Source organism: Bactrocera dorsalis, chromosome 2, assembly GCF_023373825.1.
Source record: "Bactrocera dorsalis isolate Fly_Bdor chromosome 2, ASM2337382v1, whole genome shotgun sequence".
In the NCBI taxonomy this organism is placed as follows: Eukaryota; Metazoa; Arthropoda; class Insecta; order Diptera; family Tephritidae; genus Bactrocera; species Bactrocera dorsalis.
The window spans coordinates 40237366-40259821 of NC_064304.1; the positions used below are offsets into that span (position 1 = coordinate 40237366).

The following is a 22456-nucleotide window of genomic DNA, read 5'->3' on the forward strand; positions in this document are numbered from 1 at the left end:
TCAAATGATATTCCTTTTTGACAGTTTGTCCAGGAAGGATTTCGAAGTGTACCACACCATGATAATCGAAGAAAACTGTCAACATAACCTTGATTTTTGAACTGTTTTGACGTTATTTTTTCGGCTTCTGCCGTGTCATCATGTTGTTACTTCAGCGTATACTACATACTAATGATTATTTTGGGGTGGCATTTGGCACGAATGTCACCGACAGTCATTCCAACCTAGAAAAAAAAAATACTTCGACGAATGTGTTTTTCACGCGAAATTTTAATTTATAAGTCTTACTATTTTTTGCCCTCAGTATATTTATATGAAAGGGCAAACCAGGCACATTTTTTACATTACCTTTTATGCTACCAATCTGAAATCATCATCAAATATTCTGAAACGAATTCAAAGTGCTTTAATTACAATTTCCCAAAACCAGTGTTGGCAGTGTTCGCTTTCGGCCATTTTGTACCAAAAATGTTTTAATCTAAATGAATTTACAACAGCCGACAGCGAATTTCGTTAAATTGATTAGCGAATAATGTAATTCAATATTCGATAAAGCACACAATGCAGGCATGCACTGAGCTGTATAAGCCCAGAGGTGGTGTGCTTTGTTGTGGTGTCAGATTACCTGCAGGAAAAAAGTTTAAAATTTGGAAAATTAGAAGTTTACATTAAACGTTCTGTTATGTTTACGTGTGTTTCAGTGAATAAAATCACAGCAGCCACATTGACTAGCATACGAGGTACGAAAGAAAATACGGTATTTAGTTATCGAAGTATTCAATGTATTACCTGCTGGTGTTAAGGTGAAGAATAGACTTTCCTACGCTGAAAAGAAAAGAGTATTCTTTCACTAGCGTTAGCATATTTCAAACAAGAACAAGCCAAGCATTGAGTACTAATTCTTGTACCATAAATCCAATATGCAAGATGCCGCTTCTTGCGGTTGTTAACTCGGCTATAATCGCATAAGCGGTGTCTACGCCAATTAAGAAGAAGAAGAATATGCAAGAAACAAGAGATAAAACTTTAATTTTTTAATTTCTTTTTCGAAAAAAATTAATAGATAGGATTAAAATATGATTACTCCAGACTTTTCGCATCTATTGATATTCTTCTTCTTTATTGGAGGTGGCATCGCTTTCGAGGTTATTGCCTATTTTACAATAGCGCACCAGTCATTTTTCCTTTTCTCTGTTTGCTGCCGATTGGAGATTACAAGTGTAGCCAGGTTCTTCTCCATCTAGTCTTTCTAACGGAGTAGAGGTCTTCTTTTGTCTCTGCTTCCCCAGGGGGGTAATGCGTCGAATATTCTCACAGCTGAAGTTTTTCATCCATTCGGACGACATGACCCAGCCAGCGTAGCCCATGTCTCTTAATTCGCTGAACTACGTCAATGCCGTCTTTTATTTCGTACAGCTAATGGTTCCATCGACTGCTGTATTCACCGTTGCCAAAGCGCAAAGAACTGTAAATTGTTTCAATCACACAATTTATTTATTTTTTAAACAAAAGCATTCAAATTTTTATGAAAACTCCTTATTAAAGCGTGCAGATTTTCCAATATAAATATTGATGTGAAAGGATAGTTTGCAAACAACCAATATATTGATCAAGGGCCACTCACTTCCAAGACTTACGAGTATGCATACATCAATTCACATGTAAACGCAAAAGTGAATGTCTGTTTACAGTTATTAGCCTTGAGTGCAAAATTACCTAGAACTTTTCGCTCCTCCTCCTCAAACAACTCAGTACAGATTTAATTGAAACGCTACAAATGAAATATTCTCTGCTTGAATGCTACTAAAAGCTTCGGAGAAGCACCTCAGGTCACATTAAAGTGCGGTAAACAAGCATTGTTGGAATGCTCTCAGAATGCTATTTATATGCTTCTCGAAAGCATTAAGAGCTCGGTATAAAAATTTAATAACAACAGTTGGCTGGAGCATGAGTGGGCCATTTATCATAGGAATAACATGGAGGAAAGTGCAATGCAAATAGTCTTTATTTATGAGCCATAACCGCTTTATGATGGTAATTAACGAAATTAAGTTCGGTCTTAAGAGTGCAGTAAAACACCAACAAAGATGTGAAGCAATTAAGGCATACATATGTACATTTATATCAATTTACGCCGGTGTTGATTGTATGTGTGTGTATGAGATAAGAGAATGCATAAAAATGTTTTTAGGTGTTTCTTTATTTGTTTATCTTTCTATTTGTTGATATACATATGTTATGCTTATAAAAATTTAAAGTCTATAACAACTGCGAATAATTATAAAAAAGTAGGTAGGTGTGTGACTCTACTAAAATATGCCAATATGTAGGCAACAAAATAAAATCAACCTATATTTCCAGAGTGCGACTACGTTGAATCAATTATTCTTGAAAAATATATAGCAAAGGCTAGACACGCCAGAGACCCGCCAATGTCGACGCTTTCTTACAAACCACCTTCTAGCATCGTTTTACATAATTTGTAGTGAAAGTTTCGGCTTTACTCAGTATGTAGACATATAAGCAAAGTCCTGACCCAGAGATCTTTTCGAGCTATGGTTTCATTTCATTGGCTTTGCAAACTTCATATCGCAAAATTTTCAAGTTTAAGACGCCTCACTCCATAAATCGTTCATTTGCGCGTTGCCAATGAATTTAGTGCACCAATTCAGGCATTTCTAATGTTTCTACTGGTATATAGCTACACATATCCGTATTCATGTGCAAACACCATTTTCAGTTTCCGCAATTAAAATGGAAAATTATTACGCAAGTAAAGCCAGATTTCAGCAAAAAACAACATTCGTATAATGTATTATGTATGTATATGTATTATATACCCTGTAGGGAAAGTTCGATGAAGCTTTAAAAGTTAACAAAATCAGAAGACTTTCATTCGTTGTCTAAAGATAAAATTATACACATTTTCAAAACTTTAACTTTACTACTGATTCTCCACAATAGCACCGTTAACGCCATCAACTATCTCATCGGTAACCTGAGGGATTGAGAATTTCAGCCTATTTTAATCACATATTCCACCTATGAATTAATGAATTCAAATTTATTTGCCTACTCCCAGCATCCAGTAAAAACCTTCTAAAAACCTTTCCCACTAAAAAGATGAGTCTAAAATTATCATTCCTAACTAAAAAATTTTATTTGAATTTCCAACAGTTTGAAGATTAACTTAACTTAGTAGAAGTTTAACTTATAGTTCCAGTTAGTAGGCCGTATTTACACTCTGTCTGCAATTGACCTTTCCTCCGACGGGAAGTTTTAAGGGATGATCCATTTTGTGGTTCCCTATTTTTTAAATAAAAAACATATAAACTTCAAATTTAGTTTTGTTTTTTTATCATTCGAAAGAACATTCTTTTGTATTTATTTTTTGAAGAATATTTCTTTCAAATTTTGGACGCAGTTACGTCTCAGATGGTCCAACCGTTGAGTCTAATTTTCGATGACTCGTTCGAACATTTCGACTGATAACTGGCGAATGACACGCGTCATGTTTCGCTGTAAGGGCTGAATCGAAGCGAGATTGCCCGCATAGACTTTAGGCTTTACATACCCTCTCATAAAAAAGCATAACTGTTATAATAGTACATGATCTTGGTGGGCAATCAACAGGCCCAAAACGTGAAATTATATGCTCACCGATACCGTCTTGTTTAAACCATATGTTGCCGAGATCACGAGCTTCAATTTTAGGCATCAAATAATCGGTTATCATGGCGCAATAATGGTCGCCATTGACTGTTACATTCTCATCGACATTATTTTTGAAGAAATATGAATTTGATGATTCCATCGGCTTACAAACCACACCAAACACTTGATTTTTCTGGATGAAATAGCAGTTCTGGAATCTCTTTAGGCTGATTTTTGTATCAAGTGTGGCAATTTTGCCTATTTACATAGCCAGAAATGGACCTCAACGTTGGACACAATTTGGCTCGAAAACGTCGGATCTTCTTGGAATTTTTCAAGATCCCAAAGAGGGAATCGGTGTCGCTTGGGAAGGTCGAATGGCTTCAGTTCTTGTACAAGCTGTATTATACGGTCTTCCTGTACACTCTCAGCTATGGCTGCCATATTTTCTTCACTGTGTAGGATGATTATGTCGACTATAAGTGGAGTGAAGCGCGCGAAACACATTCTTTACAGAACGGGAATTTTCGTAATAAAGTTGAACGGTTTGTGAACGTTGTTCAGGCGTAAGTCTTTCCATGACGAAATGCCAAACAGTACTGAACGAAAATTGACACAACTCATGCCTGAACTGTCAAGCTATTGAAAAAAGTACTTCTACTTGGATCACTCGTTATTTAAGACAACCTTTTATACTCTAAACATAGAAGTTCTGATATAAAAATCGAATAATAATTTGACGTAATACTCTTTTTTCCTCTGAAAGAGGTTCTAAATAAAAGCTTCGTTGATTTTATTCTGTGTATTTTTATCTATTTTATCTATCTTAATCTATTTTACATATCTACTAAGTTCATGAATGGCTTTAACTAAACCCCACTGTTTATTATCCACAAAAATATTATTTCGAACTTCCAAAAGGGAATCTTGAGGACTCTATAAAGTATATATCGTCCATATAGTCATCAGCATAGTCGTTTTAGCATTGTTTATCTGTCTACACGCGAACTAGTTCCTCAGTTTTTGAGATATCAACTAGAAATTATGAACATGCTATTTTGTTTGACAAAGTATTGGCATGGATTGGTATTTGGGGCATCCTTACCAATTTCGAAGAATTTGTTTGCATCCTGCAGCTATAGCAACTCAAGTTCTTCTAGGGAAAGCCTGTGACATTTGACAATGCAACTTCATTCGTTCCCACGATAGTCGGAACGAACCCGGATTTTTTAACCGATCAAAAACTTTCAACTCGACAGAATTCTGCCGCTACAACAACAACAATGCATCTTCACCAAATTTTACACAGATTATTATCTCAGGCATTCCGAAGGAATTTTTCAGATTGGATTAGTATATCATATAACTGCCTTACAAACTGACCAATCAAAACAAAGATCTTCTCATATCTCTTTATGTTATAAGCAATGCACTTGTGAGTGGTATTATAGCTTTGGTGCAGCCGACGCTAACCTTATTTTCTTGTTTTTATAAAGAATAAAAGTGAACTCGTCGAATTTAAAGTTTTAAGACAACACCGAGTTATTAATATTAGCCGACCACCTCCATATAGAACCTTTAGAACCATGTGTTTCATAGTGACTTACCATTATTGTTTGCCAGTTCGTATGAAAGTTCCTACAGGGTATGCATATGCTTGAGTGAGCAAATGGTACGCCGGAGCGACAAAAAACAGTGGCAGAGACTAAGCGTCAGCATGTGTTTGCAGAAAAATATAGAAGAGAATACATACAGCTATGCATACGTAAATACATGTGGAAATACTACAACCATGCCACAACCGTCATGGCGTCATTAAGCGTGTCAAGGATGTCCCAAACTGACTGGCACGGCAAACACGGCTGCCTGCCGTCGACTGCGCAGCCAAACGTTTTCATATTTTTTTGCATTTTTGATTTTTTTTCTTGTTGGCAAATGTTTGCCATGTGCCATGGCCACTGAAAGCCGCAGTGGAATACACGTATCCTACTTACAAACACACACACACACATATAACCATTGCATATATACATATGTATGTATGATTGGCACATGTTTATTTGTGGCTGCGGCGTAGCTTTGGGCGACACGTGAAGCAGCAGTAACAACAACAAAATTGTGTAGCTAAAGTCACGTTCTATTCAGATTGGTTAGAAGTGTAAAGCGCAAAAGATAGAACCGACGCCACAACTATTAAAAACAAAAGGCAAAACCGCTATGCGCAGACAAAATCTGATAAAGTAGAATACACCTCAGAGGGTTCTTGTGTATTTAGAAAACTAAGTGCAAGGAAAATATGAAATATTTGCAGAATTTAATGTGATGACGTCTGAATGACTTATAGCTAGTGAGTGTTTTTTTACTTTTGAGGTAAGTTCTGAGCTAATGCGAGTACGTGCCCCACAATATCATGAAAATAATTCATAAGAGGTTTGAGTCTTTGGTTAAAACTAATCACTAGTAGGCTGAAAAGTCTTTTTCCTTTGAAGAGGTCGCACCACAAAATTTATTGGTCTCAAAGTGAAACTACCTTTGATATTTTTATTTACAATAAAAAATAATAATAATGTCGAGTTATATGCTAGGTTAGGTTAATCTGTTAGGCCTATAACCCAGACCAGTTTTGGTCCTTTGAGATACCAGAAAGAGTTCAGTTTTCTAGGTCTATAAGGAGAATTTTTAACAGACTCCGCGGCCTCTGTATCGATACCTCCTCTAGTATATCATACCGTGGAGACCCGAGTTGCTCACACCGTAGTCTTGCCAATTCATGTTAAACACACAATAGATGCTCCATTGTTTCCCTGGTGACGTGCTCTAGATATTTCCTGCTGTCTTCTCGATCTGTCAGTCCCATTTTGCGGGCGTGTGTCGCCACCAAACAGTGACCAGTTAGTATTTTCGGATGTTAGCCTTACACCATTCTTCATAGCCCTCGATGCCTTTATGGCCTGGCACCCAGTAGAAGTGAAGTTGCCTGCTTCTAGGAACCCTTTCCAGTATTGCCCTGCTTCCCAATAAACTTTTGGTCGATTTGCGATACGAGGTTACTGCCTTGATTGCTGTTTGGCTGTCTATGTTGACGATGGAATTGCCTACAGCTGCATTAGAGACCGGATCCGCGGCTTTCGCAATAGCAAAACCTCAGCTTGAAATATACTTCAGTTGTCTGGCAACTTAAAAAGTTACCTAATGTCTAATCCTGGACAGTATATTCCCGCACCAACCCCATTTTTTTCTATGTTTACTTTAACCTTTTTTTCCCAGTGTAAAAATGGGATAATGTAGTCAGTGTTACATATAATAAAACACTGTTTCCTGATGGGAGAAAGAAACGAATTTTTGCGAATGAAAACTTTTGGAGGATTATTCAGTCTTTCGTAGATTCAAAAAGTGGCTTGCCAGAAAAAAAAATTAACTGAAATGAGGAAGTCAAGTTGGAAGCAAATATCTATTTTAAAAGTGATGTGATCCCTTTTTAGAAGCATGGATCCAAGGGTCTTTATCTTGCGTCTGCAGGCTGATATGCAATCAATTAGTAAGTGTTCTGGAGTTTCAGCATTCCTGTCGCAGAACCGGCAAACAGTCGAAGAAGTCTTTTCGTATTTCTAATGAAACTTCAACTTATTTTTGTTTTAATTATAATAACGTTTAATTAACCAAATATGTACCGTTCTGTTCAACGACTTTTTTGCCATTTTTCCGCCAGAGACATTCTTCCATCAGTGTAAAACTTTTCTGTAAGTAATTTCCACAGGCTTCTCTTGAAGCCAACTTTACTTCATTAAGGGAGTTCTGCATTGACGGAAACTAACGATGGTGCAAGGTAAAGGCTATATGGTGGATCCATCAAAACTTCCCAGCCAAGCTCTCCCATTTTTGCCGAGTCATCAAAGATGTATTTGGTCTAGCGTTGTCCTTATGAAAGACGAAGCCCTTTCTGTTGATCACTTCTGGCCGTTTTTTTTCGATTGCTTGCTTCAAACTCATCAGTTGTTGATAGTTAAATGTAGAATCAATCGTTTGACCATTCTGGCGCAGCTCATAATGATTGATTTCTTTCCAATCCCACCAAGGACTCAACATAACCTTTCGAGGCGTCAATTATTGCTTTGCGACCATTTGTTGAGCTTCACCATGCTTCAACCATGATATTTTTCGCACATTATAGTCATATTTGATCCACTTTTCGTCTTCTGTTACCAAAGAATCGCAGACGTAAATTCGGTGCATTAAATTTTTAAAGAAAATTCACGTGGCATCCAAACCATCGAGCTTCTTCTTGTAGCCAGCTGTTTTTAAATGGTTCAAAACCGTTTAATGATAAATATTAAGTTCCTTAGCGATGTCATGCCTGCTTATGTGACGATCCTGGTCAATCTTGTCCATAATTTCATCGACTTTTTCAACGATAGGTCAACCAGAGCGAGGTGCATCTTTCACATCGAAATTTCCAGAACGGAAGCGAGCGAACCATTGTTGGCTACACAAACTGTTACAGTACCCCTTTTTTATACAAAAAATTTAAAATATATCGAATTTTTTCATTAACTTGTAACTTTTTTCAACTTTTTTTTGTTAAATGAAGCTTAAATCACCTCACCTTTCCAACAATATATGGTATGACACAATGAAAAAAGACTTTTTCGACTATCCAATATAACTGGCTACCTTTCATGGTTATCATTTTGACCTGCATTTAATACGAAATTTTGTTGGTTGGACCTCGTAATTATAATATTTAATACTTTGAAAATAATGCAGATACTATTTTTGTTATTGACGTTTGCATTTTTGACCGAACTTCTCACTTAATATTGTAATAAGCTTCGACTGTATCCGAGAAATTTCAGTTAGTTAAACCATAAATGCTCACCACCCGCCAATTGCTAATCACACTCACAGTTCATTCTGTCACTGCTTTTATTTTTGGAGAATGACCTAGTCTAATTGTACCAAATTTCATTAACCCAAGTCTCTGGAGTTTCTACAGAAAGTAAAATTACTTAAAACCGTGTTTTAGATTGAAATTTATTATGAAACCTTGTGGATGAAGATTAAGCATTAGAAACAATAGTAAAATTGATCAAAATGTATTTATATACTATTCTAGACCTATATTTTCTGAGCATATAATTTTTTGCTTTATTGCGATAGGTTTAATATATTATCCGCGAACCTTTTTCGAATTCATTTTCAAATGCAATATATTTTTACTATTAATAACTATAACTGTAAGACTGCAACAGTTCCTTGGATGGATTTGTTCAACCGTAAAACATTTCAGGTTTGTGTCTTTACTAACACTAGATGGTAAATGCGCCGAATTTTAGGCAACATTTTGTAATGTTCTATTTATATAATGAAACTTTTTCTCGAGTCTGGAAAAGTATTCAATATGGCTTAAGTCAATTTAAGGTAGTGGAAGTAGCTCGAATTATTTTGGCTATAATCTGAAATCAATGTAGTATTTTATTGTAGAAAAGCTTTTGAATGTGAAGCTTCAAATTACGATTAGAAAAAAACTCACAACTTTAACTAAAAATCAAACACCTACCCACCTTGCCGTTTTCAGTTATTTTAACCAACTCAGTATATGTTTTTGACACATTTATCCTTTTATACAAATAACCTAATAATTAATTCATGGATGTTGTGCCGTCTTAAGTCTTTAATACTCTTTTTTCTAATTGCTTGTTATTTTGTGCTTTACCACTGTTCAACGACATCCCCGCTGTGCATGTGCCGGGCGGGTCGATTTATGAACTCTCTTCACTAATATGGGGACGAGAAATTGTTGTGCAAATAACGAATAAAAAAATAAAATAAATATCAGAAATGAAAAAGAGCCGCTCACGCACACATCTAATCGAAATTCCCAGACGTCGTTTGAATTTGTCCTTTGGGTTGTCGTACACAAGACCGCAGCGCACGCACTCATGTCACTGGAGTTATTTAAAGCGCAATTTTTCTGAAAAACACACTTACATATATATTATTTAGACGTTGAGGCGCCAAGAAGTTTGTATAATTCGGGTTAGAGTGACACAACACAATTCAACAATTGTTATTGTTTTTCCATTTCTTTGCATTTTAACGTTTTGTATAACCTTATTTTATACACGCGTATATACTTACATACATATGTATGTATTAGGGTGAGTCAAAAATGAATCTAAATTCGATTATTAAAAAGCTTTGAAAACTTTTTGATGCTATGAAAACAAAATTACATTAATTTTGCTAATACTTCATTCAAGTTATCTCTGATGAACGAAAAAAATTTCATAAAATTTGCCAAGAAAACTGTGTACAATTTATAGGTTTTCAAATTCTCATTAATTTTTGTTGTTTTAAGACAGTTTTTTTTAAAGAACAATATGTAAAATGTCCACAGTAAACAAGTTGTCTTGCGGTGCCGCCATCTAATGGGATAATTGTCATTCTTTCACTCCTTTTCTTCCTCCAAGAATACATATTAACCATTCGGCGTGGGCCATGGCACCGCCATATATGGGCAGCTCCCTTATCCGGACAAAACTCTTAGATGTGTCCGGTTATGAGGAATTTTGAGTTTAAATACCTTAAAAAATAGTACATTGCAGCTGCTCTTTAGAAGTTTAATTACTAATAACTTGCGGCCCCGCCTTTAGCTTTTATGACTGCTTTAATAAGGTCAGACATAGAGTTAATTAGATTATCTAAAATTTCCAAACTGTTCAACTTGAGTCCAGAGTTCATCTATGGTTTCTCGTGTTTCTCTCTGAACAATTAATCGTTTTTTAACAATCATCCATAACTTTTCAATAGGATTCATATCGAATGACACAGCACTCCATCACCCGAATTCTGTTATTTTCCAACCAAGATTTTGTAATGCGGGCGGTATGTTTAGGGTCATTGTCTTGCATGTATAAAAAATCAGCGGATTCACATCCAAAAATCTGGAAGATTGAGATAAGTGAATCCTCTAGAATGCTAATATAATCTGTAGTCCTCATTATTCCATTAACGCAGTTTTCTCACCTTTTCGCCACAGAAAAACCCCACATCATAAGTGAACCACCTTCGAATTTATGTGTGCGCGTGCATGATAAGACGCCGAAAAGTTCTTTCTGTTTCAAGAGTGAGCTTTTTAGGCCTGCCTAAGCTTTTTGGTGGTGAGTTAATATTGTCTCTATTATTTCTATAGTTAATTACTTTAGGAAATTCGTAAAATGTTATTTCGAGAAAAACACGTTAATGTTGAACTGATTGAGTTGATGAAACTAAACAGTAACTCTTTTCAAGGTTGTAATTTTAAAAATGTTTGAAATATTCATTAAAATTTTTAGTATGGTATTTATAAGACTAAGGATTGCCGAAATATGAACAAAAAAATCGATTTGTTTGCATTTTAGGTGACGATATATATAAATATGTAAATTGTATAAGTATCCCACACTGCACATTTGGTTAAAAGGAAACGTACTCTCAATTTCATTCTTCGTTGTATAAAAGTAAAAAACTCATATTGTCCATTATACACCTGCAGAGTTTATTCATTTTTGTCAAATAAGTGTCAATATCGGTAACACACAATCATGACAGTTGCCAATAAAAAATACGAGCAATACATTATTTCAATCGTTTGCATTTTGCAAAATGCACATTAACAATGCTGAATCACGCGCGGCTATTTTTGTACATTCCGCGCGGAACGACACTCAACACTCAGCAGAAAAGCAACCAATCCGTGCAAAGCAATTGAATTGAAGCATAACTCATACGCCGCATAGCACCGCACTTAAAATGCGTGGCACAGGCATACACGAGCATACACTCACATGCATACTGGGTAGTGTGTGTGCAGACGCTTATATAAGCATGCTTGTGTGTGTGTTTTTCTATTTTTAACTGCTTGCTAGTAACACTATCTAACTGTTATAGTCCTTCTGCCCATCAATCAACTCAAATTACGATAATATCAATTTGCCACGCTCCGTTCACTACTCATTTGTGACGGTATTAATACTACGCGTTTCAAAGCTTTTGAAGTGTGCGTGGTGGTATGATAGTGTCTGGCTCAATTGCTTAAAAATAGACTTCGCTGCTGATTTCTGCAGGCCTCAAGCAGCTCCTTACGCAAGGGAGCCTTTTTTCGACTTATTTCTTTATGCTGTATTCCTTCTCATTGTAATACCCGCCTTGTTGTTGGCGCAGCTCTATTTTGTGCGGCGCGCTTTACGCTTTCTGCTTCTTGCATTTGCTTTATTCTCTTAGGAGCACGGGTTCTATGCATTTTTATTATTATTTCAATGAATTTTTATTCTTTCTCTGCTTACTTGATCTCTGCACTGCAGAGTCGTGTCACTCGGTGGCGAGGTCATTGTTCTCGCATAGCTTCCGGGAGCTCGTTTGCGATTTAACTTTTTAATGCGCATCAACATCAGCATCAAAACGACGTTAACGAGTTGAAGAGATGAAAAGTTATAATTTAATGAAATACAGAGTGGCATAGGCAGATTAAAGAAAATCTTAAGGAAATTAAAATAGTTTTTTGTATTTTTACTTATTTTTCTTTTGGATTTTACGTTTTGAAGAAAACGTTTCTTTTACATTTTCTTCTTTCAAGAGTCTAGTTCATTTAGAGAATCTAAATCTAAAACAAATTTGAGTAAAAGTAGTCATTATATAATAAAAGTAGATGCTTATATGCGTAGACAAGCGTCTTAACATAACCCCACTGGCCACCACATAAAAGGTGATCAATTTCGAAGTACCCTTTCCTTTTTTAAAGAAAAAACTCAGAAACTTCAATATTAATGGGGAATGTTTATTATCATTCGAAAGAACATTTTTTGGCATTAATTTTTTGAAGATTATCTCTTTCAAATGTTGGCCTCGGCCACGTTTCAGATGGTCCATCTGTTGAGTCCAATTTTCGATAACTTTTTTTTTAGCAACAGTTTCACACTATACTCTTTATCACCCTTTTTATCGCACGCAACTTTATATATATTTGAATGTGTCAACATAAAAACCACTTTGTGCGTTTTTTGATCCCAATAGTTGACCCTTGGGCATGTTTAATCCAGTTTCACGCTGCATTGCGCTAATAATCTTTTATTACTTAATTATGCATCCCAAGCAGAGACAGTTAATGACACTCATTATAGAAAGATATGAAATATTAAAAGGAAATAAAAATGCAGTGATTGCGATAACTTCAGTGAAAGTACTTTAATTTTGGGTTGTGTTTTCCTGTTAAGTTAGAAGATTATGTTTATATGTCAGAAAAGTCGTGTATCAAGATAAACTCAGGCAAAAAGGAGATATTTATTATATTTTGTTTGAATGACAACCAAAAACAATCTATAAAAAAGCACAAGGTAGAAAATTTTTCTGCGGATTCTATCAAACGGAAAGGAATAAACTACTTATTGGAGCTCACCCGTAGTGTTTTATGCCCCGACAGCAGAAATAACTCTTAGGTCCTCAGAAAAGGAATTTTAGTTCACACAATCTCCTCCACTAAATACAATTACTGAAATCATATCAAAAATTTCGAAATACAGACTAAAAATTCTTATACTTTTTTAATTTTTTCATATCTAAAGCCCAGTGAGTGAGAGACCGTTAAAAAGTTATATTTCCAAAGACCCCTATTAGAAAGTGCATATAAAACCAACTCTTTTGAAAACAGGAATGAATCTGATGCTTAAGAGATACATCTAGTTTCATAAAATATTTATAAGAAAAATATCTCCTTAGCGTTTATTAAGCTAAATATTCGACAAAAAGATTTAAATTCTACAGAAACAGGTAAGAAAGGGCTAAATTTGTGTGCAACCGAACATTTTATACTCTTGAAGCTTGCAAGAGGCTGTTGATAATTATACTCTCGCAACAAAGTTGCTAGTTTTGTTCACATAACGGTTGTTTGTAAGTCCTAAAACTAAAAGAGTCAGATATAGGGTTATATATACCAAAATGATCAGGGTGACGAGTAGAGGTGAAATCCGGATGTCTGTCTGTCCGTCCGTCCGTCTGTGCAAGCTGTAACTTAAGTAAAAATTGAGATATCATGATGAAACTTGGTACACGTATTTCTTGGCTTCATAAGAAGATGGGCAAAATCGGTCCACTGCCACGCCCACAAAATGGCGGAAACCGAAAACCTATAAAGTGTCATAACTAAGCCATAAATAAAGATATTAAAGTGAAATTTGGCACAGAGGATCGCATTAGGGAGGGGCATATTTGGTCGTACTTTTTTGGAAAAGTGGGCGTGGCCCCGCCCCCTACTAAGTTTTTTGTACATATCTCGGAAACTACTATAGCTATGTCAACCAAACTCTATAGAATTGTTTCCTTCAGGCATTTCCATATACAGTTCAAAAATGGAAGAAATCGGATAATAACCACTCCCACCTCCCATACAAAGGTTATGTTGAAAATCACTAAAAGTGCGTTAACCGACTAACAAAAAACGTCAGAAACACAAAATTTTACGGAAAAAATGGCAGAAGGAAGCTGCACCCAGGCTTTTTTTAAAAATTAAAAATGGGCGTGGCGTCGCCCACTTATGGACCAAAAACCATAACTCAGGAAGTACTTGACCGATTTCAATGAAATTCGGTATATAATATTTTTTTAACACCCTGATGATATATACTAAATATGGGCGAAATCGGTTCTCAACCACGCCTTCTTCCAATATAACGCTATTTTGAATTCCATCTGATGCCTTCTCTGTATAATATATACATTAGAAACTAATGACCATAGCGGAATAAAACTTTACTCAAATACGGTATGTGAGCTGAGGTATCCCTTGTGAAAAAATTGTTGTGATCGGACTATAACTTTTCAAGGTCCCTGATATCGAACACGAAGAACTCAGTGCCCAACCTAACCTAACCTAATTTTTCACCGAAAATATCGGTAAATCTCTCAGAATTTAATTCTAATTAATTTTACAGCAAAATAAAAAAATATGTAAATGACGGATAATGAAATCTCGATTATCACTTTATCGTGCGAGAGTATAAAATGTTCGGTGACACCCGACAGCCCTTCCTTACTTGTTTTTCATTGGTAGTGTTTTTTACGTGACGGGTCCCAAACCCAGCGCACAACCCTATGTAGGGGAATAAGGAAGCAAAGCAAATGGGTCTGGCAGTGAACGAGGGCAAGACGAAATATCTCCTGTCATCAAACTAGCAGTCGTCGCACTCACGTAACTGTTGACCGTCATACCTTTGAAGTTGTAGATAGATTCGTAGATTTGGGAACCAGCATAAACAGCACCAACAATGTCAGCCTGGGAATCCAAAGCAGGATAACTCTTGGACTGAGTAGGCAATTGAAAAGTAAAGTCCTCTCTCGACGAACTATATGGTGCAGAGGCTTGGACGATGACATCAACTGATGAGTCGACGTTGAGAGTTTTCGAGAGAAAAGTTCTGGCGCGTTGGCCATGGCGAATATCGCATTCGATGGCACGATGAGCTGTACGAGATATACGCAGACATTGACATAGTTCAGCGAATTAAAAGACAGCGGCTGCGCTGATTAGGTCATGTTGTCCGATGGACGAAAACATTCCAGCTCTGAAAGTCCTCCGTTGGAAGGACCAAGTGGAGAAGGACCTGCTTTCGCTTGCAATATCCAATTGCCGCCTCGTAGCGAAAAGAAGAAACGACTGGCGAGCTGTTGTTAACTCGGCTTAATCGCGTAAGCGGTGTCTACGCCAGTAAAGAAGAAAGACCTTGCAAAAATCAAAGACAAGTAAACACCTTAAGATGTAAAATGTCAACCTGAGGATATTCAACATAACTCATTCACTGGCCAACATAGTCCGTATTATATGGGGATTGATCGGGGTTATCTTCCGATTTCGATTTCCATTTTCACAATGTCGATAGGAGTTCTTATAGTATTTGCGCTGAGCAAATTTGGTGGTTGTAGCTTTAGTGGTTTAGGAGCTATATACATTAAACTTATTAAAGGGCGGGCCACACCCACTCTTCAGATTTATAGGAAATTGAAGTGTTCAAAAAAAGTTTCAGAGAATTAAGTTTGTGGTCCATTTAAGCTTATTTGTTAGCTCCTTTGTAAATGTCATGAAACTTTCTTTCTCTCTCTCTCTCTCTCTTGAAACTCTCATGAGTCAATTGAAGCTAATTAGCTCTCTCTCCTTGAATCAGAGCAATCCAAGACCAACAGCTTCTGGCGAAGGCATTTCAAGAGCAATTTCTCATTTAACGCAAACACTTTCGTCCTTCAAGTAAATGTCAAACAAGGCTGTCCATTATGTAACTTGAATAATGCACTACCACAAACTGACAATGCCATTTCATATACATATGTATATCGCTATACATCCAATATATATGTATACTTATAAATATATAATATTCATATACATATATGTATTTTTATGTGTATCCAGTATCACAGTACATATGTCAAATGTCTAATATTTCTTACTTCCTGATACTGATATACTAACGGTACATATGAACATAATCAAGCATATGAAAATTCATTCAAATGCGTTGTATAAAATTTGTCAAAGTTTGTTTGTATGTATTAAAGCACTTGTAGGTATGTACAGGTCTGCGCAAATGTCATGGTCAACTGAGTGAGCGAAAACTCCTTTCATGCTGGTAACGAGCACTCAACTAACGACGTCATAAACTTGTATATGTGTATAAACGTGCATACGTATATACATATATAGTACACACAAGTATGTATGGAGACGTACATGTGCACCTAACATTTACATAACAACAAGTATAAAGTGTCAATATGACTTGGCAATGTAAACAAAGCGTGACAACCCTGTGAGTACCTCTGCGTACCTCCGTGATAAGCATGAGAGGGTGTCTGATAGTGAAACATTGCACGTGTGTGCGTGTGTGACACATGCTACCAGCCAGATACTCACATGCATCATTCAGCAGAGGAGGAGGCAAGGGCTCAGTGCACTTCAATATACATCGATATTTAATAAAATTGCCTGTTTATTATTCAAGTGCATGCATAATTATATTTTCGACCTGCATCTGCATCTCTTGCCTATCACTCGCTTTATTCTTCACTTGTTTATTTAAATTCGCTTATACGAGAACGTAAAATAAGTTATGTAAATAGTATTTTTCTAACTAAATGGGAAAATAAATTTAATAAAAGCATGCTATGCTTTGAGGCAAATGGTTGTTTGTTTTCGCCACTGGAGAAAAGGAAAATTAAAAGTTGAAGGCAGAAAAGTTCAAAGGGAGAACTTAGCAAACTTTTCTATTGAAGGTTTAAAATTTTTTAATTCAATTAGTCTTATATTTCATGATTGAATTAAAGTCACTTCAAATGCCGGGCAGCTGAATAATTTTATATCTAAAATCAAGTCAACTTTCATCGCACTGTAATTAGATTGGCAACTCGTTAAATACTAGAATAAGTTTATGTAATTAAAATTGGTTGCTTCCAGCAATCGAAGAAAATTATTGCTATATGTATTAGTAAATGGTGTAGCCTTCAGTGGTAGCTGTGAAAGAAAACCTAGTAAATGTTAGGTCAATTGAAAAGTGCACGGCCTGACACACAGATGGCGCTAATTTAATTAAATCGGTCTGATTTTTAGTTCGCCCCAATCTTCAAAAGGTGCGTTTATAAATTTGAGAGCTGGCGGATCATTACTTTGTGAATTATATCACTTTCAGTGAAGCAACTTTTGTCATCTGAAAAAATGTTTAAAAAAAGAGTTTATCTTGATAAAATATTGCTCTTCGAAAGAAAAAAATACAGTTAAAACAAAAACTTGGCTCGATGACGAGTTTTCGGACACTGCAGAAAAATCATCCAGCTATGTTCAGACGTGGTGAAATGAGTACCGAAGACGGTGAACCCAGTGTGGTGGAAAGTCCACAAAATAATTTTGAAAGAGCTTAAAGTCAAGAGCAAACACTTTCAAGATATTAACTGACGTATACATCATATCATTCACGAATATTTTGATAGGAGAAACTATGTAAAAACTGGAAGCCGAGCGAACTCACTTTTGCCCAAAAACATCGACGAGTTGATGAATCCGTTCCCACGATAGTCGCGTCTACGTAACTGGAACGGACAACGATTTTTCATCCGGCCAAGAACTGTCAACTCGACAGAATTTTGTCGCTACAACAATAACAACAGCAACAACGAGTTGATGCATCTGAGCAATGTTTAAAGATGTTCAAGCGTAATAAACCCATATGTTAGGCTGAGGTCTTTTCAATACCGATTTACATTTAATACGTACTGTAAAACCCAACACAATTCCTTTTCTACTAACCAATGAGGGTAGTTTCTGGATGAGTACTTCATTCATAGGGTCCATTTGTTGACTTTACTGTTCTAGATTAAGAGTTTATCCGTAGCTAAGTAACTCATAGTAGACAATTTCTTCCTTCCTGACAATCAAACCCAGTTACTAACATAAGGGTTAATGCATTTATTCACCCATTTGGACAGCCATTCTCCATGACTGTGAAATTATTATACAGGCCTACAAAATTTTAGTTTGCTTCAGCTCTGTCCATATCTATAGTCGCTAAGATAGGCAGTCTGTCAATCTGATAATCACTTTTATTACATTAATAGTAAAAATATATTATTATATAAGTTGAAATGAGATATTTTGGCATTGAAATCGGCATTCAAGAAAAGAAATCCGATGTGAGAAAAGTTACTGATATTTTCATATAATCTCACAAAATATACCAAAAATAATGAGGCACCAAAATTAGTGTAGGCCAGTGTTATTTAATATGGATTTATTTCAGGTTAATTTACAGAGAAGGGATACGAAATCTATGATGAATTTATTGATGAAATGTCTTAAAATGCAGCTGTCATAACTACAGATATTTAGTTCAAGAAGAATTGCTTGATAGCAAATTGGAGTTTCGATGCTTTAAAAGCTTTTATGAAAAATATCATTTAATCTGGATTGATAATGAATGTCGCAAGGAAGAGACCTCGTCTCCATCCACTTAATCAAATAAATAATCTATCCGAAGAGTTTCCAGGAAATATACTTCGAATCCGATTTTCTACTTTTATTATTTTTATACCTTTCAACTAACGATTGTATATATCACATAAAACCAAAGGAGATAGATATAGGGTATTTATATTTATGTAGAAATGATCAGGACAAGACAATTTGAAATCTGTCTGTGCAAATGACAACTTGAGTAAACATTAGAGTAGATATTTTAATAAAAAGAACAGGGGATTCTTGACAAAAAAGTGAGGACGAGTTCGTAGATGGGCGTAATCAGACCACTGCCTCGCCCACAAATCGCCATTAACAGAATACGTATAATATATAACGTATATAACAGCACTAAATTAAGTGTTTCTACTTGACTTTTTATCGAAAATAACGGTTAATGTGTCAGATACACAATTGTAATACAGACAGAGAGTTTTTTTCGATTGTAGTATGTTTTTGTGCTAGAAATCTGTTTAAGACAGTCAATATTTCCCTTAGCTCCCATATACCTAATACTACATAAAAATTTTCGAACTTCCGGGTAACTTTATACCGCATATATGACCAATATATGAGTTATTTTAATAAAATGAAATAATGTTTTCTTCTTATAATCGAGCATCTTGACCTAGCCAAAGCAGCCGCTGTCTCTTGATTCACTGTGTTTGTCAATTTCGTCATATATCTATTGCTGCTCATCGTTTCATCGACTGATGGGAATGATGAGGTACTTGTAGAATTTGGACTTTGTGCGTCGAGAGAGGACTTTACTTCACAAATGTCTACTCAGTCCGAATTGGCACCTGTTGGCAAGAGTTATTCTGCGTTGACTTTGAGAGTGACATTGTTGTTGGTGTTAATACTGGTTTCAATATAGACGAAATTATCTACGACTTCCAAGTTATGACCGTCAACAGTGACGTCGCGACTGCAATGACTGTTTGGTTGATAGTAGGAGATATTTCGCCGCCTTGTTCTCATTCAAAACCAGACCCATACGTTTCGCTTCTTTATCCAATCTGGGGAAAGCTGAACTAGCTTCGCGGTTGTTGAGGCAGATGATATCAATATCATCGGCTCATTTACAATAGTTTATTTCTCTTATCAAGTGTGTGCTGTAGCTTAATCTATAATATAAACTAAATTGCAAAATAAGTTGATCATACATATCATCACATAAAATACAATATAACGTATAATCGCAAAATTCAAAATTGAGCTTTTTATTGCCTACGATTCACTACATGTTGTTATACATATATATTTATCCATAAAATTTTATATATATATTTATCCATAAAATTTTAACTACCGCTATCAGATATAACCAATATATAACCATTTTATAACCAAAACTCCAATTTTTATTTCAATATGAGTGATTCTATTATGTCGATTTTCCACACGATTTTTTTTACGTATTTAGATCACTTTGTAAAAAAAATTAAATGTATTACCGTTATATGTTTAAGAATTAAATTAAAAATCGCCCGTTGTTGCATAAAAGTTGACACAAATATTTAAACACATGAAATTATCCTCAATTCGCTTTGAAACCGTCTTGCCGCTAACATTTGTACATTTATATGTGTATGTCGCCTGTGGCTCCAACAATTTCATTTCGCTTTCATATTTCGTTCGCATAAATATTTTTCGCCTAAAGCATAATTCATTTCAAAATTAAAAATTTATACGAAATTCAAATATTGTTGTTGTTTTTTTCAAAAAATATTCAAAAATAATATAGTAAATTATGCTGAAATTGTATGTAAATTTTCTCTATGTGGTAATTGTGTTCTACTTTGGTTCTAAAAGGATTCTTTTATGTTTTTGTTTCGTTTTTTCTTGTTTTCTCAAAAACGAAAAAAACGTGTCTTTTTCCTGTAAAAATGCTAAATGCCAAACTACTACTACTACTACTGTACTACTACTCTCTATTTACCAATAAAATTAACTAAAAGTTTGCATACTGCACGGATATTGTAAGTCTCACTCGAAACCGTCATATATATACATATATATATATAGATATATATTAATGTAAATTTATTTATATGATACTGTATTTATGTATGTATATGAAATATTTTTACTCTTTCTCTCTACATACAAGTGAATTCTTTCTCTCTCTCTCTCTATCATTCTAAATTTCGTAAAATTACATATGCGCCTTAGTATATGCTAAATCAAAATTGTTATACTTGCCAGAGCTGCATTTAATATGAATTTCCGTTTTGCGCTACAATTGAATTTCATTCGAATTTGCAGACAATGTTCATCCAAAAATGCGATTCAGTCTCTCACCACCACCATCATCCAAGTCCGCTTCCGTCATAACATCGCCCACCAACATGCAGGCCAATTACGCACAAAGCAATTACAATGAACCACGTGCTTCCGGCGTTGGCGCCCGAAGTGACGATGATATCTCGCCCGCCAAAGCCACGCCAGCAGCAGCAGCAGCAGTCGCTGCAGCGCCAGCTAAGCGCGATGTAGACGATGAGGCGGCATCCGACTACAATCAATGGTTGCATGCCATGAAGCTGGTGGCGCGCTTGCCAGGCGGCATGCCACCGGAATTTAGACGCAAGGTAAGCTTTAGTCGCATGCGATTGTGGGCCAACCCACTGGGCCGGAAATATTTATGTAATTGTTTTTTAATTGAACTATTTTTTTTTGCATGCTATCGCACTTACTTTTTGGCTGCCTAGTTGTGGCTATCGTTGGCAGATAAATATTTGAAATCGAAGAATGTAGACTGGGCCAAAGAGGAGGAGAAATGTTTCTGTGAGAAGTGGCGCGAAGATGACGAAGAGCTGGGCATACAAATTGTCAAGGTAAGTAGTTCGTGCATATGGAAACTAGTGCGCTTTAAGCGAACTGTCTGTTGAGTTTTTAGAAAACCTAATTTTTGCAGGATTTGCACCGTACCGGCTCGAATCTGTGTACCGGTCCGGCCGGTTCGATCAATCAGGCCAAATTGAAGCGTATACTTTTGGGTTATGCGCGTTACAATCCGGAAGTTGGTTACTGTCAGGTAATTTCTATTAAGCATTAAATTACCTGACCCTTTTTCATATTTCACCGCCGCGCAGGGTTTCAATATGCTTGGCGCGCTGATATTGCAAGTCATGGAGAAGGAGGAAGCCGAGTCCATGAAGGTGATGATCTATTTGGTTGAAGGCGTGTTACCACCTGGCTATTTTCATGGTTCCATGGGTGGCTTACAGGCCGATATGGCGGTATTTCGCGAGCTGATGCAGACGAAATTACCGCGTCTGGCAAAACATTTGCAAAAGCTACAGGGTCCGAGTGAAAACGCCTTCGAGCCGCCACTAACGAATGTTTTTACTATGCAATGGTTTCTAACGATGTTCTGCACCTGCTTGCCAATGAGCTGTGTGCTCCGTGTCTGGGATCTTGTGCTCATCGAAGGTAGTGACGTGCTGCTACGCACAGCGCTGGTACTATGGAGCCTGTTAGAAGAGTGAGTACTTTGAGTAGAATGATCAGTGAGCAAAGTATCGAACACTGCCCTTCATTACAGTCGCGTGCTGAGTACACGCACAGCTGATGACTTTTATGGCAAAATGGGTTCCTTCTCGAGCGAGTTGCTTAATGGACATCTGATTGACTCGAATGGTTTGATTGAGAAGGTGGTGCAGCTTGGTCCGATACCGGATATACAGAAATTGCGCGACAAACACCTTTACAACATAACTCCGCTGCACCACAAGCAAGGATTACAGTAATTTCACATACATATGTGTGAAG

At 36.2% G+C, this 22456-nt stretch overlaps 1 protein-coding gene across 1 annotated transcript in view; it reads left to right on the plus strand.

Moving 5' to 3' along the window:
• Window positions 1-22456, plus strand: part of LOC105224597 (titin) — a 62439-nt gene that overhangs the window by 23869 nt on the left and 16114 nt on the right. Inside the window, exons 3-7 of the mRNA XM_049449737.1 lie at window positions 20951-21273; window positions 21394-21519; window positions 21600-21719; window positions 21778-22169; window positions 22230-22430. Of these exons, the coding sequence (XP_049305694.1) occupies window positions 20951-21273; window positions 21394-21519; window positions 21600-21719; window positions 21778-22169; window positions 22230-22430 (1162 nt within the window). The remainder of the gene's footprint in view (window positions 1-20950; window positions 21274-21393; window positions 21520-21599; window positions 21720-21777; window positions 22170-22229; window positions 22431-22456) is intronic.